Here is a 17,578-nt window from a genome sequence, read left to right on the forward strand (position 1 = left end):
TCATTATCTTGCTAAGTGGATAAGGGGCAGTAATTGGATCCACTATTGTTAAGACAATTAACTTAATTAAGTCTAATAATATTAGGTAACAATGCATCCCATTTTACAAACTCCTTCTCATCCAGTTTTTTATTTTGTTATTAAACACCAATATTAATGTACAGTAATGGGTGAATCATAAAAATATGTTAAGCATAAAATTGACTTCAGCCAGGGGTGCAAAAAGGGGGAAGTCCCCACTTTTAAGAAGTAGGTGACACATTATGGAATGGCCCCAATACAATGACCTCGAGCAGAATTAATCCTTTGTTCTATACCATCTCTTCTCTTTTCTCCTTTTCTCAGTCCTGTAATGCGCAGATGATCTTGCTGGAAGGAATGGTAGAGGGTAAACAAAAAAGGGGGTAGACAGCGAATCACTTGGTTTGATGATGTCAAGAAATGGAGTGGTCTTAATATGAAGAGGTTAGAACAAGGGTACATGACAAAAATCGATGGAGGTGCATAGCCGCCAACCCCTTTCCGAAGGGACGACACTAGATGATGATGAATTCGCTTGTAACTTAAAGACCCCCCCCCCCCTCCCCCCAAAAAAACAACAACAACAACAACATCAACAATAACAACAACAACAACAACAACGTTTAGCATTAAAATAAAAAATTTACTCTCACACTCTTTTGAAATATAAGTTGAAAAAAGGTCATGGGAAGCTTAATTGTAATTATATATGGAAAACTTCTTAGACTTATGTAACAATTAATCCTCAATTATAATAATACCAATGACCTCTTGATTACTTGAATTTAAAGAACTCTCAATGAAAACCAATTTTTTTTTTAGACAAAATTATGTTCAGTTGATGATTCTTTTCAGAAAAGAAATACAAAGAAGGGCTTTTTAAATTTCACACACTGTTTCAAGACAGATCTAAGCAACAGTTCAATTACTCTAACGACTTTGTCTACATACTGAATAACATTCTTGGTTTAATAGCGAATTCTTTAAATAGTTACTGAGATGATGAATGTCTGTTCCTTAACTTGAACAGGAAACTCTCCCTTAATGATGAAAATGTGGACTTGTTGAAGAGTGAAGTGTATGACTGTCATGAACATGGGGAAGACATACGGATAGAAAGTGCTCGCTCATTGTCCCGGATGTCAACGGCCAGACACATACTTTTCAGGATTCTGTTCTGTGCTTTCAACGGAAGAACAAACCCTCTTTCTGAGGCACTCCTTCTGAATGACCGAACCTGATTTGTCACAGAAACATAAGCCTTCCTCCTGCCTTGAAAGTTTGTAAAGATGATGTCGAAATGAGTTAGTTGACTGAAGGAAGAAATTGCTGACTAAAATGGCGTTATGCATTGGGTTTATGTACCAATATCATGATCAATTTTGATATTCTAGCTGTTTCATTAATTTGATCAATATATACCTTGCACTTAGCAAAAGAAAAACCCATTTCTCTTTCATTTGCACATCCTTAAGGGTCACACACATTTTTAATTAAAAGAAATGTAGTGTTAACGCTCTCAAGAATGTACGTTACACCGTTACTGATGAAACACAAGAACTTAGCACTTTAATCTTTGCACCCATTAAGGATACAGCACTGCACCCCGAAAGGTACCGATGGTGTTGCATTATTAGATTGTTTTCTTCACGTGTTTGACAAATTTCGGGAAAAACGTAATTATGACAAGTTGAACAATGCAGTATATAATCAATGCTGTCATAACAAAGACCCTATTACAAAAACTATGATTATGCTTTTATAAAATTATACCATTACTCAAATTGTTTTACTTGTATTCATTTATCAAATAAATATTATTATATATTCATGACATAAATTAAATTAGGTATTTAAAATCAATTGTAATCCAGGTCAAGGTGATTTAAAACCGAATTTCAACTGCATTCTTATCAATTTGACTTTTGATTAAACAGATAGGAAAAACAATTTCTAAGATAGGCCTTTGCAGTATTTGTATTAGAAAGATATAATTCTGATATCAGAAAAATATAGTGAGCCTTTCCGTTTTTCAGAGGGGAGTTCCTCTTCCACATCTTTCATTCTGCTAAAAAAAAGTTGAATTCACTCCATCGAATTCGATAATTGGTTAAAGGAAGGGTCAAGCAGAGATCGGTCGGAAACAGACATCTTTAATATCCTTAAACAACCCATCTCGTGATCTTGAATCAGTCCGCTATAAGGACAACAACATCAATCTTTCGGCAGTTTTTGTGAGTCCGAGTTCCCAAAATTCTCTATTTAACCTTTAAGTTCCTCAAGTAATTGGCTCCTACGTATTGACCTAATTATTTACTCAATATACACCAAAGTTTTACTATTCTACTGAATTATTCATCCAGAATTCACCAAACATTAGATCTTCCCAAAGATCTCTGTTTAATAACCAACGAATAATTTTTTTTTTTTAAATACATAAATAAAATACATTTTGTGGACAAGAATTTCTTCAAGCTTGGTCAGCAGAGCTTTGGACTGCACCGTAAGAAAATACATTAAAGCCCCACTGCACTACTTATAGCTACTTGCGCCCTCTATATAGCAAACAATGCCTAATCGGTGCATGTTGGTCCCCCTTTTCTTATGTTAATTGAGAGCTGATTTGATGAGATAACCACCTGTCAGTGACCTTGCAGGGAGGTATAATCCCCCGTGGCCAAACTAGTACAGACACTTTTTACACTGTTGAAAGTTTTCAAACACGTCTTAAAACATATCTGTTCTAGACTTGAGGAATAATCCGAGTGTATGGTTACTATTCTTTTTCTATATTTTCCTTTCTCTTTCTTTCTTGTACAGCGCACGTATTTGCTATAAGCAATACAAATACAGCTTCCAAAGTTAATGTTATCAGACGAATGGTTTGTTGATCAAAAACAACTGATCATTATGTTAAAAAGAATGATTTTTTGATAACACAATGGTGCTCAAAGATAATGAAGGATTTATGTCGAAAACTGTAATTTGAGCAACTCTATGAAAAGCGTTTGTTTCTCGTGCCTGCTTATCCCTACAGCTTCTCTCTTACTTTGATCATGTCTGTGTTTAGAATGTCCTCCAGACAATAACTGCGATAAATCTACTTTAAGAAAGAGGTCATGAAATAAGGCCTCAATTTTCGACACGATTTATGAAGATGTAGATAATTTTAAACCACATGCCCGACAACGCAAAACCGATGTCATAAATTTAAGCGAGAAAGCAACTCTTTCGAGACATATTGGAGAAACTTGACAGAACAAGGCTCTCTCTCGGAAAACAGCTGGCGAACTAAAAAGACTACCCGGTCTATATAAAACTGAAACAGACACTACATGTTTAGACGATTCATATCCTCTAAATGTTGATTATCATTACTTTGAAATCAATATGATTTTGTAATGCCTAATTCATCACCCGGCCGCTGACATTATGGGTCCGCAGGCCTTGTTAGAAACGGCGTATAGGAAAATGAGAACAGTTACCATAGCAATTTTGTTGTTGTTTTTCAGATGAAATCCCTTCCCTTAGTTTCTATTTGCAAAGCACTTTTATTTTGAAAGTTGCATTGCTCACTATAACTACATCTAATCATCACAAAGTGAAAGATGGTATATATTTGTTCTAATCAAATGTTTCTTTTCGGGTGTTAATGAGGCCTAAAAAAAAAGATATATTGCCCTTTAGGTGCCAGAACCTCGGTCGAAATCTCTCTCCCCCCCCCCCCCAAAAAAAAAAACAGCGACCATTGCCCCAAAACTGAAAACCAGGAACGTCGCCTTAATTGTAACTGGTACAGTGCATGGTGTATACACGTACACGAGGCCTGTGTCTACTTGTTTACGCTAGCAGGATTTCGAAACTAGGATAGGAGACGAGTGAGAATTTGGGAAAATTTTGATGACTTTATGCATTTACATCCCATTTAAACAAACAAAATACATGTGTTTTTTCCCAAAAAAGGGTTTAAAACAAAACTTTGATAAAAATCCGACCGTAGTTTTAAAGATTGTTGGGTCCGTCGCAAAGGGCAATACAACATCTTTTTTTAACGCCTGATGAATGTTCGTAAAACGTCACGTTGATCATGTTAATTTGAAAGAAGAAAATACACAACAAACAAACAAACAAACAAGTACTCGAACCTCGAGGCCTAAGGGGCATTTGTAAAGTATCTAACCTCCCGATTAGAAGACCACCTTACCATCATGACTCAATATTTGGCATGGTCTGTGTCCTCTTAAAGGGCTTTCACTTCAATCAGGTGACTAGTATCCTTCAAATTAATTGATTCCAACCATCATGGGAGCTTCAACTGTCTTTCCCTCTGATTGAGGAAGCGCCGAAAATAAACCGAAGACTATTGATAGACAACGATGGGTTGAAACAGCAGGTTGCCCGAGTTATATCATTATATGCCACTTTTAAAGGTAAAATTTATTGAAATCACGGTACTTCTTAGCATACGTTGCGGTGACAAAATGCTGAGCCAAGGCTTTAGGATCATTGAATTTTGACTATCAAAATGTAAAGAAAAGTATCCATATTTAAGACGAAATTGCATTCTGGGGTAGTTCTTTAATTTATCCACGTTATAGATAAAATTGACAAGCCGAAAATCATTGCGACAGTAATATCATTTCACATTTTTTGAATAATATTAAATCAAAAGTAGGCAAGGTCAATAAAAGTTGTCACGAAGATCTAATATGGCCGTAACCCACAATGTCGGCATATTTTTGATAGCTTTTTTAATTTTAGGGGAGGGGGTATGTCTATATTAGTTTTGAATCGACGAAGAAAAAACATTGTGTGCATGGAAACGCATTTCCGTGCTAACGAGTAGAGGTAACAAGGCTGAATTTAAGACTTGCCTTGATATCATTCACACGAAAAGTACCTTGAATTGAACGATCGGATCAGAAAAGTGTGTTCCTACTATATATTATTCTTGCAAAGTTAAGTGACATAGTTATGATGTATGAACGCAACATTGTATGGCGCTCACGGCCACATGTGTCAATGACCGTATGGACGTGACCATAATTATGAAAATGAACACTTGACCATGTGGATGAGACACATGATAGACATGGTTGGTCATTAAGAGTTTAGCCCATCCTTCAAGTTGCTTTGTCTGTCATGTTTATAAGTCAGCACCCTATCAATTTATTTAATCAAACAATTTAGATAACCAGAAGCCACCTCCAGCTCATTCATTTAGCTCTATTTGATTTCTTTTCTATGCACATGAGCGTCCTCTGTTCACACCAGATAAGCATGTAAATTCAGCTCTTCATGTATAGGCCTTATAATTGATCCATTTCAAAGTAACTTTATTTTCTTCCATTTTTCCCCCTTTATATTAAAAAATACTCAAGTAATAATTTTGTACTTAAGTAATGACATAAACAATTATGAGCATATAAACAATGTTAACACACGAAAAAAAAAGTTAAATAAAAAGCATTAGCTTGTGTCGGATACGCGTTAGAAAGGTAAATAAATATGACCCTGTTCAGACGCGGCACTCGTAATCGTGGTTCTCGTGAGAACACGGTCAGAATGAATGACGTCATCCTGTTGTAGGCCGATAGCGGGAGGGGGCAAACGCTAGACCTGGCTATAGTTTCATTGTGGGGGTTGCTTGCCAACGTTTACCCTTCTTCTTCGAAACTCTCGCTCTCAGTCCAACCTGCATGATAACCATTCGAGTTTCAAAGTTCACAAACGAACGCCATACTGGGACAAGCAGAGGATAAGGGAGGCTGGTTAATAAGTGATTAATGTCTAACCCAGCGTGCAACTGACAACAGCCTATGTTATCATCCTTTAGCCTCGTTCTTCTGAGCGATATTTATGGATTAATTCTGCGCCATGATGACTTCGTCAACAATGTCTCGCAACATGTTAGCAGTTGTTTTACTCTGTGTGTTTCTGCAGAATGTTGCCGCAAGGCGAGGTAAGTTTAAGTGGGGCACTTTCTTTCTAGAGCCAAGATTTTACATTTTATCAAGCCAAGTAGTTATTTGTTAGTATGTGTTTTGAACATAGTTACGAACTAATGCACTTTCTAAATTGAATTATTTTAAGTACTTGATAAACTCGAACTCATCAACTACCTATTTCTCGGTATACATATTATGTTCGGTTTTTACACGTATTGTATTTGAAACTTCATTTTCCACTAACAACTTGTTGTCTAAGTTGAGATTTACTTTCAGTATTTAGAAAGTACTTTTGAAGGTTGATAGCCCATTACTCAACATAAACGCAGATGATATAAATCATGTATTATATAGATGTATAGCAATAAAAAGGTACAAAATATAGAATATACCCATAATGGCTATGATATATAGTTGTACCGAGTGTCGAACATGTACAATGTAGTCGAAACGAGAAAAGAATAGTGGCAACTGACAACATTTAATGAAATGGTGACAGTCCTGATCGCAGTATCCTACGCAGTATCATGGCGTATCCATACTATGTTTGAGTTGGCGTACGCCCCCTCCAACTCGTTAGAAGGCCGGAACAGTAAAATATAGCACAATAAAAACTTGTACAAGGGATATATGATACCGAACGGTCGGTGTGTAATATGATCTTCATTTCTGCTTCAAGTTCGTTCAAATGCCCCCCCCCCCCCCCAGCTGGAAATGCATCGACGCCTCCATTTCATTATGACATCATCAGTGACGTTAAGGTCTGAAAATGCTTCATTTAACAGTTTCCTACTATTCGCCCAATACCTTAATATTGAACACATCGAGTTATTAACCTATGACTTTTTACCCGTGCCAATGTTAAGCCTCTCGCGACTTTGGATTCAAGCGGTAAAACAACTGTGGCAGTGTGTTAATTAGTAGCTGTACGTGACTAACTGTTCAACGTGCACGTGTTTGTTTTGATCAGACATTGCCCTATTACAAATCAGCGTGTTAACGCGGAAGTCAGCTCTCAGATTTTATGGCACAACATGAAGGATGAGAACCTACTGTACGCCAATCCTCTAACACCTGTTGCACACCAGGGGATGTTTCTCAAAGATTTTAAGTCGAACTTAACTCTAAGTTGGACTTACTATGGAGAGCCTTTTGCGGAGAGCGACGCTGCGTCAATGACTAGCAAGGTCTTCGACACGCCATGTGAGAATGATATTGTACCGAAGTCAATAAAAAATAATCTTTAAGCCAATTATTTCATTTTTGTATGCACGAATTTTGTGCAATATTTTTAATTTTTTATTCGAATGTGAAAAATGAACAGTGTGATCATTGCTTTGAATTATTGGCGCATGCAATAATAGCCTTCACATACTTAATTACCACAGGTAATGACGCAATAATGAATGACGCCTCCCTCTATGCAAAGGGCATATATATATATAAGAGGATAAGTCCATGCTTTTTTCCTGCGCCCATAACAGTCTTCGATAACTCATTCCGTTGGCAAAGTCAAATCGGTATGCCGTCAAGTAAGTTGCTGCCAAAAGTATTGCCAGTTTAGCCTTGTTGTCTGATTCTGTCTGTCTACCAAATTTGAGATGGCAGATTTTCAATCTTTGTAGGTTATAAGAAAGTGGCGCCTTCAGAAATATTTGATAAAAAGGGTGGAATCACCTTTAGAGCGGTCGTATGAGTGTACCGGAGCAACTCAGACTGACGTCGATACACTTCAAATAAAACTGATTTGTCTTTTTCTGGGCCTTCAAACATTTGGGTGTTTTTTAAACAGTGATTTCAAATTTAGTATAGAGGTTCTTTGAATCAATTTCAACGATTGAACAGAGTGGTTGTCGTTGACAGGATTTCTAGCGAAGCCAAACAAATCATGACCTGTTTGTGCTGATCTGTACATGTACATCTTATTGCAAAATGATAGTAACAGGACTTTAACAAGATTTAATCCAGGATATCGACCCTCAAATGGTTAACAGATACTTTCTCATCATCACCAAGTCATACCCGCGCTACTTACAACCACAAACATGTGCTATGTATGCTCCTTCTAGACTCATCATGATACTGTCTGTAGTTAATTGGATAATTAATGAAAACCTCTCAGGCACTCCTGCGTGACAGTTAACAGAATCGTGTTGAAAATGATAAATCAGCTGTTAAAATCAACTATTTCCTTAGACCCCCAAAGAAAAAGAAAGAAAGAAAAAGATTGTACATTGCCATAAGTTTACACTTAGAACATTGCTAATTATTTTTAAAATCATCTATAAACAGTAAATTATTATACATCTTATGAAAGAGTGTTTTATCCCAAATCATTCGGTATCATTTTTGTGTGATATGTGTTCACGCTTGGATGAACAGGAGGCATTGTTTGCGAGAGTGCAAACATCGACTTGCGCCAAAGTGATGCATACAGTATGTATTATGTTGGGATTAGCGGAGTGAGAGAATGAATTGAATGTATCAAATGAAATGCATTGCATATGTTTTTTGCAAAGACCAAAGTCACACACACCCACACACACGCGCACAAATGTTCGTTGATATTTGATATTCGATATTTGATATGTGTGGCATGATTAATTTTGTTAGGGATGTTATTTGGATCTGCAAAGACGGAATTAATACCCAAATCCCAATTGTTTTATTCAAATATCACATAAGCAACTTTGGCGCAAGTCGATTTTTGCACTCTTGCAAACAATGCCTCCTGCTCATCTAAGCGTGATCACATACCACACAAAAATGATACCAAATGAGTTGGGATAAAACACTCTTTCAGAAGATGTATAATAATTCACTGTTGATGATTTTTTTAATAATAAGCAATTTTCTAGGTGTAAACTTTTTTTGGACTCACACTGTATATCGGATGACTTGTCTTGCAGGGTGCTTGTCCTAATGAACAAAATTTCGGGAAAAGTTGTCCTGTGATAATAATCCATATGAGGTAGGTACCCTAAAATCAAAATACAGCAAACTGGCCGCATGATCCCAGCTTTTATTCACAAATGGTGCAATCGCTATTTCTTTCTCGACAAATAAAAGAGCTTGTTTAATCCCTTTAAAGTATCATTACCCCTGCCATCAGATTCACGCACACGCCAAAAATGTGCACCATCTCCATTTCATTAGGAGCATTTCACCATATTGACCGCAGTGAAGGCATATATGGCAAGCTCCGTCAGAATGGCTTTCGGCACCCTACCACCTCCCCAGTTGTCTTTTGGACATAGTAGCTAAATGATAGAACAAAGCCTTGCGAAGGGCATTAGCACCTTGGCAAGGACATGAACCTCCGACCTTCGTATCTACAGTTGAACATTCAAACCACTCGACCACGACACAAAGTCACCAACTGCATTCGGTCTCAGTTACTCTGACCGACCTGGCCTTGGTGATGATGTACCTATCTTGTCATCGCACATGCAGAGCCGGACTTTTCATTGATCATTTCCACGTTTAATAGGCACATGCTCGAGACTTTCTAGAAAACAAATCCAGATAGGATCTCTGCGGTGCCCTCACCAAATTCTCTCTCCAAGTTCATTACTATTTACTCATGTATTGTTATTAGACTCGGAACAAGAGGGGGAGAGACATGACAATTCTCTTGACGACGCGCCATGTTTGGGCCCTGTATTGTGGGGCTGACGCAAGAGTTGACATTTAGTGTAGAAGTTCTAGATAATATTTGTGTCCAATCGAGTTTTTAATCCCCTCTCAGAGCTGTTTGGTAAAGACTAACTTTTTGTGTGACGTATTTGAAAATAATTTCACTGGCCCTGTATCAGTATGATTATTTCATTTTTGTTCTGTTATGTATGTGTAATAAACCATATTGCATATCAATGTTCATGCAAAGAACAAATCAAACAAGGGCGATGCAAGATCTTAATAGGGGCACAGGTTTTAATAAAAGTTTTAAAGACTCCTTCCCTTGGAAAAAAAAATTATTGCAAAATCCCTGAATTGTTATACTAGTATGTCTCTAGAAGTTCTGACAGGAAGTCAAGAAAAAGAAGGGGGTGTCAAAATATCGAATTATCAAGTCTGGCAAATCATAGGGGACAATCGCCCGTGTCCCCCCTCCCCTCATTTACACCGACATTTCATTCAGCTGCGCATTATAGTGTAAACAACCATTTAACACTAATATGTTTTACAACGGAACAGGTGGATTGGTTGTTGTATACACACATTCCCTATGTTCGTTTGTTTAATTTTATTTAAGGGGGTCCATAATAGTTCTCCATACATGTATTCGTGATGTCTTAAAATCAATTTAGTTCATAATTCTCCCAAAACTGTATATGTTAGTTACTTTTTAGTTTGCCTACGTGTTACCAGACATATAAACGGATACTGCCTGTGTTGATAGCTTGTGCAAACTATATACACGCGAATAAAAATCAGTATGAGAAAAAAAATACATTTATGAAACAGTATCCCTTAAACTTTGAAGAAAAAAATCTTCTCACTCCTCTCGCTTGTCACATGGGCGGCCTGATTCAAGTGCAAGTATATCATGTTGCAAACTTCGCGCCAAATTTTCTTTCAAGGATATTGTCTGGTACGTGTTTAACCGGAATACCCTCAGTGGAATACAAAGATAGTGTGAGAAGTTGATATTCCTATATTCATCACAGGATTAAGGGCGAGGAGAGAATATGTTTGTCATCGATGTTATTTTTTTCCCACTCTTCAGCAAACTGACGAAGATGGCTAACAAAGTTTCTTTGTTTAATGTTGTCCTTGTCTTTTTTTTCCCAGATGACATTTTAAACGAGAGACGTATTAAAAAAAACACTCCCCTCTCTAAATATTCCTTCAGGTCATGATTGTGTTAAAACAAATTTAAACAATAACTTTGCATGATCATAGAAGGAGATAAATTTATTACAGTTATCGGTAAAAAAAAAATCCACTGTTTCATGAATTGGAAGTGTCCATGTTTGGGAACGGTCTGCATGGCATTATTAGGTGTTAAATGAAAATCGTTCTGAATTAATTGATGTACGTTTTAAACAAAAATCATGGGTGAAAAATGGAACTATAAAGGCCAAGCTTTTAATCACAGAAAGAAAAAAAAATACAAAACACTTGACAATTTATCTGCTTTATTTGTTTATTAGAAAATATGTGCCAGACGATATCATTAGTATTTATTATATTTCTGATAACGAATTAAATACACCTTGAACCTTTGAACGCCGTTTCACAAAATGGCCCTCACATACCGTACATTTTCATTACTAGAATGAGTATTCATGATCTCATCTGTCATCAGACTCATCACTGATACTTGCTCGCTTCCTCTGTGCCCCAATGGCATGGCACATGTGAAACAACTAAAGGATCTTACTGTTACAAGAAATTATGATCTCTGCCACTCTCGGAATAAAATCTTTGGACAACTGGCTCTTTACAATGATTAAAGCCATTGTTCTAAAAGACAACTGTTTCAACTTTTCTTCTGTTTTTTGCCAACGAAACTTCAACAGCGATTACAGATCTGTAGCGGCAGGCCGTAATGTGCTAATCTATTCCGATTGAAGACTCCTGTTTGACAAAAGAAATATATAACAATGTTGACAGAGTTTGGGGCCCTCTGTTTCATTTGCAAATGTTTGATATATTCCTTTTACAAGAGCTTTTCCTGGTTCGTTTTATTTATTTTTTTCGTATCATATGGTATATGACACATGCAAAAGTGTCGTCAAAGCTCGTCATTGACCTATTCGAAATGAGTAACAAATTAAATTTTAAAGTGTATGATAATATCGAAGAATTCGCTATCAAATAATGGCAATTGTCCAATGAATTAGATGTGGTTCAGATAAAATGTGAACGATACAAATTTCACAACGTGATAAATGCATATCCTTTAAATCTCGTTTGATCTAGTTTAATAGATAAGCTCAAATTCTGTTATTGTTTGCAGATGTTTATTGCTATACCCTGTCTGCATGCCATTATTTTTCTCTTTACTTTCATACTTTGTTATGGAATATTTCGCAATATGTAACTCAATCAACTGTAACCATAGCAACGTTAAGCGAGGTTTGTAAGCACAAACTGGGCATTCGTGATAAACCGTTTCGATTCTTGTGTACGAAATTTAGCAAACGGTTGGTCCAATTTTTCACGCAATGTGGCCAGTCGTGCCATTGATAAACATCAAATTTCAAGGAAAATAAATGATTGCGGATAACAATCCGCTCAAATAAAACCCATATAGGAAAGTTGTTTTGGTGCTCATTCGTGCAAGTGTTACCCATATAGCATGTTTAGTGACATACATGACATATGGTGATGATCTAGTTGACCCTGGGTAGCCTCATCACTGATCTTCCTGAGGTCCCTGCAAATCTAATCCCCCTCCCGGCATTTCAAGGTACCCGTGTAAAACACGTTGGTCATCTGTTGGTCGTGAGGGGAAAATAGGGGTAAAATACTTTGTCTAAGTATGTAAGCACCAAGCATTAATTGTACTCATGACCCAATGCGAATCAAGAGTCTGTATCAATACACCACGGTACTTCCACAGCTAATTAGTAAGAATCAGTCGTTTTGCAGTAGGGCACATGGTATCTCTACTTCTCAAAGTTCCCTTCCCAAAGCATTTATTCCCTAGATGATGTCGACGCCTTCCACATTGTCATCGCCGGTCCTGATGAACTCGGCATGGCCCTGAAAACAAACCCGTCCTCGTTTCATTTTTGGGGTTAAATTAGATTTTGGCTCCTTGCCCGTTGATTACCAAACAATAGAGGCCATTAAAAACAACTTCAGATGTAGGGGAGAGGATGGGTTAATGGTTAATGGCACTGAGCTAGGACTGGGGAAAGAAAGGTGCACTTCTCTTGCGTAAATGCCCCGGTCATCGGAAGACTCTGGAGCAGGCTCACGGAATTGGCCGTATGCCCATCGCGGGAAACCTGAGCGAGGGTTAATGGGTTTGTTGGTGGTGAGTCGCTATTTATCGAAGCTGTCAGCCATTGCAGCGACGTGCATACACCGCCCACCGCATTTCCGCTTTCTGATTGGTCACAAGTTCAGCTCAGATGCGAGTGGGTGGACCTCTTTGCATCTGACATGGCGATGCGAATGTGACTCCGTGGAACGCTGCAGCCAAAACAATAACACAGCAGAGTAAGATCAAACATAGCCAAAAAAAGCCCCCCCCCCCCACCGCTCCCCCCCCCCCCCCCCCCACCGAGAAAAAGATATTTTAAAGGACCATTACATAATCCAGAGCATACATCTGAAACGCAAGTAATAATTTATGACAATAATATGGCTCATGTCATAATATTGCCCGGGGAACGGAAAGCTAACTAATTATGGACAAATACAAAACTATTTGTGTACGCATCGTTGAGATTTGTTGTAGTCGAAGACCAGAGCAGGAGAATGAGGCGGAGCTGGGGCTCCAGCCCCCACCCTGACAATTTTGAAATGACCAATTTTCGGACAACTTTCACCTCACATCCTGGCAGCGACTTATTTGAGTTCATGTACCTTGTTCATTTTTAAAGAGTAAATTGCTTTTTGCTTCAATCTTTCCATTTGCTTGACAAATTTAGAAATCAGAGAGATAAGTTAATCACCCTCGCCGCAGTCGTGCCTGTACGCATATTGTTGATATCTAGGGAGCAAAACTTTGTATTACGTTGTGATATCCAGTATATTATACACTTAACTCTGTATGATCTCGACACAGGTACAGCATGTCATGTGCTGCATAAAAGTAGGTCAGTTTATTTGACTGAGCTTGAAGCATGCTTAGATACATGTACCTTTTTTACAGGAAAAATGGCGTCATGCACAAACTATATATCCAGCGTGTAAACATATCCGGATTTGATTAGAAATTTCACCTGAAAACTGTTCCCAGGCCCCATCCTCTCTCTCTCTCTCTCTCTCTCTCTCTCTCCCTCTCTCTCTCTCTCCCTCCCCCTCTCTCTCTCCCCTCTCTCTCTCCCTCTATCTGTCTCTGCCCCTCGAATAAATGCGCCTCGGAATAGAATTTCTAGATAGACGGCGCTATAGAAATGCCTATTATTATTATTATCTCTCTTAGTTTCTTTCTCCCCTCTCTCCTCTCTCTCTCTCTTTCTTTCTCACTCATTCTCCCTTTTTTCTCTCCTTTTCTCCCCCCTCTCTCTCTCTCTCTCCCCTTTCTCTCTCCTCCCCCCTCCTCCTCTCCATTTCTTGTCCAATTTTTCTCTCCCCTTTCCATCTCTCCCCTCTCTCTTTTCCTTCAGTCATCAGCTTGGCTGGCCCCCTATAATATGACTGAACCTTTCATGAATCCAATGTGAATTCAGATGAAGCGAAGTAGATTGTACTTGTTATGTTCCGATTGCACTCAAACATTCACGCATGTTTCAACAAGTAGGCCTATCCGAGATACAACCTGAATTCCCAAGCCCCTTTAAAACCCAAGAGGCAGACATGAAGAACATAACATGAAAAAGTGCCCCATATTCAATTTTTCGAGCCAAGGGGTATCTGAAGTGCTCGCCGGAATTTTCAGCATTCTGCCGCCCCGAACCCTGTACAAAATCCTAGTACCGCCCTCATACAAGTAAACACTCGTTATAGTATTACAAAAAGTTACACCCCCCCTCTCTCTCTCTCTCTCTCTCTCTGTGAAATGGTTCAATGATTCCAATGATTTTATTTCTCATGCAAAACATAATACAAGAATAATATTATATCACAACAAATATGCAATGAAACAACAAATATAATGGAAAAAGCACGAGAAAAGAGGAACTAACTTGAAGCAGAGTTTCTTGTAGTGTTAGTTCCTCAGATGCTGTTTTACAATAAAACGAATCATTTTCTTACAACACACAGATATATTCAAATGCGACTTCGAGGACCCACGTTCATCACTCTGCGGGTTCAGGGTTCGACACCCCCAGAAGAGCTTAGAGCATCGAGAAGAGCAGTGGGATGTACGTCGTGCGTCACAGAGCAGGGGTGGAAGGGACGGCCCTACGACTGATAGGACATTCGGTATCCCACAGGGTAAGTCACTGATTAAAAGGATGATTTATCTTTGGTTAAATTATAAAAGAAAATGTCTAAATTATGCCTCAATCTGTTAATATTAAATGACATGCAGAATCTTATTGGAAAATTTTAGGCAAATGATCATTGTATAGAAGGTTTAAATTCGAATTTTGGCTTTTTATCATTAATTTTTTTCTTCTAATCGTATTTTTAAAACGTTTTTTTAGGGGTGGGTATGCCTAAATCATTTACAAATATAATTGGGAAATATGTCGCCAGGTAGGTTTTTTTTTGGAGATAACCCCAAAAGGGTTAAAAACTGCATGTATAGTCTGGCAGTAAAGTCAGTGTTCTGTGTGCCCATAAGTGATTTAAATTCTAATAGAGGAAAAAGGTGTTTTTAAATTTACAGGTATTTCTTAACCATTGAGTCAAGTATTCAACTGATATACGTGTCACTGATTGTTTGTTAGTATTGATGTTTTCAACATCTTCTGATTTTGGTTAGAACACTTTAAATTCGACACTAGGCGATGAATAATACATTTCTTAGGCCTACGTTTACAGAAAGCAATAAAATCATGCTAAAAGGTGATAGACAAGAACAGCACCAAGATTAAATATTTCCGCCTTGAAAATTATGCCAACAACAGAACGACGAAATTAAGCAACTGATCGAAAAAGTAATCTTGATAACTGACATCTTAATTCGCCTTTGGGCGAGGGAATGAAATTCAATTTTCAGGTAAAGCTATAACTTCGATCTCGGCAGGGGTACAGCGAACTCGAAAGTGCAATACACTCATAAACGCAAATATTCAAGTAATTAATAAGATAACAAAATAAATGGCTTATCTTTTTGAAAAACATGATTTTATATTACTCTGGTTTGCCTATGAGATTCATGAAATGAAATCAGGAAAACGGACAGGTGAAGTGGGCAATACCCGTACATACAGGGAATTACATGAGGCAAAGAATTCAACATTTCATATAAGAAGGATGCACAATTAATCAAACATCAGAGTTATCATTGCTTTCATATTATTATCATCATCATGATCACTGTCATAATCATCATCAACATCATCATCAGTAATGTTATTATAAGTATTGTTATTATTAATATTAGTAGTAGTAGAAGTAGTAGTAGTAGTAGTAGTAGTAGTAGTAGTAGTAGTAGTAGTAGTAGTAGAAGAAGTAGAAGTATTAGCAGTAGTAGTAGTAGTAGCAGCAGCAGCAGCAGCAGCAGCAGCAGTAGTAGTAGTAGTAGCAGCAGCAGCAGTAGTAGTAGTAGTAGTAGTAGTAGTAGTAGTAGTAGTATAGTTTTTGTTGAAGGTAATGTCGTCGTCGTTATAACTACATTTACTAATATATTTTCTACTTCTTCTATACTACTACTACTACTACTACTACTACTACTACTACTACTACTACTACTACTACTACTACTACTACTTCTACTCCTAGTGTTATTGATGTATAATTCATTATTATTATTGACATTGCAGTTGCCATCCTTTCGATACAATAATCATCGTTTATTATTGCCATTTGTATCATCATTAGTGTTTTGAAGTTGGTAGAATCTTTCCATAGACAATGACGTCCAGATTAATATCTAGGCTACGTGTCTGGGCCAGGCTAAGATCTTTACTGGGAATCTAAAAACTGTTTTGGAGGCTTGCTAATCTGTTTGGAGGGCACACGGTGACAACTTAAATCACTCGTGACGCTCGGCGAGTACTGCCATGGAACATCTTCATTTATAGACCTATGATTAAAAGAGATTGTTTGGCTTGGATATAGACCTACTGTTTTGGACAGTTTTCTAGTTGCCATGGATATGACACATGCTCGTGCTATTAATATACGAGCTGTAAAGGAATCTACGTTTAGGATATATAAGTGAGAGAGAGAGAGGGAGAGAGAGAGGGAGATAGAGAGAGAGAGAGAGATAGAGAGAGAGAGAGAGAGAGAGAGAGAGAGAGAGAGAGGGAGAGAGAGAGAGGGGGGGGGGAGAGACGGGGATGATTGGAATGGGATAAGATTAGGAGAGAGAAAGAACATGGGAAAGGAGAGGGGAGAGAGTGGGAAGACAGAGGCATAGATGGAAAGAAAGAAAGAAAGAAAGAAAGAAGAGAGAGAGAGAAAGAGAGAGAGAGAGAGAGAGAGAGAGAGAGAGAGAGAGAGAGAGAGAGAGAGAGAGAGAGAGAGAGCGGGAGAGAGGAAGGAAATAATCTATCTGACTCAAATTGACCAAATAACTGAAGCACGGAAACAAAACACGCAGGGAAAAAAGCCATATAGGAAGTCGTCTAACGGGCGAGGACAAACGCATGGGGGCATGTGGGGATTATTCATACGCTCCGTGATTCGCTAAAATAATCTCAATTGCTAAAATAATTTCAGAATTGCTAAAATATTGATTTGTAGAAAGTGCGAATTATATCCAGCCGTACCAGAGAACTGTTTAAATTACACTGGGCCGTTATCTGGCCAAACCATAATATACTGTGATATTGCAAAACGATTATGACACATTGCATTAAATCGTGCAA

General features: G+C 37.9%; 1 protein-coding gene across 1 annotated transcript in view; it reads left to right on the forward strand.

Moving 5' to 3' along the window:
- The first annotated feature begins 5,663 nt into the window (after nt 1-5,663).
- LOC100888361 overlaps nt 5,664-17,578 on the forward strand; it is a 20,872-nt gene continuing 8,957 nt past the window's right edge. Inside the window, exons 1-2 of the mRNA XM_030977145.1 lie at nt 5,664-5,983; nt 14,859-15,032. Coding sequence (XP_030833005.1) covers nt 5,899-5,983; nt 14,859-15,032 — 259 coding nt within the window. The 5' untranslated portion in view covers nt 5,664-5,898. The remainder of the gene's footprint in view (nt 5,984-14,858; nt 15,033-17,578) is intronic.

Source organism: Strongylocentrotus purpuratus, unplaced genomic scaffold (genome assembly GCF_000002235.5).
Source record: "Strongylocentrotus purpuratus isolate Spur 01 unplaced genomic scaffold, Spur_5.0 spur5_scaffold_9, whole genome shotgun sequence".
NCBI classification, from domain to species: domain Eukaryota; kingdom Metazoa; phylum Echinodermata; class Echinoidea; order Camarodonta; family Strongylocentrotidae; genus Strongylocentrotus; species Strongylocentrotus purpuratus.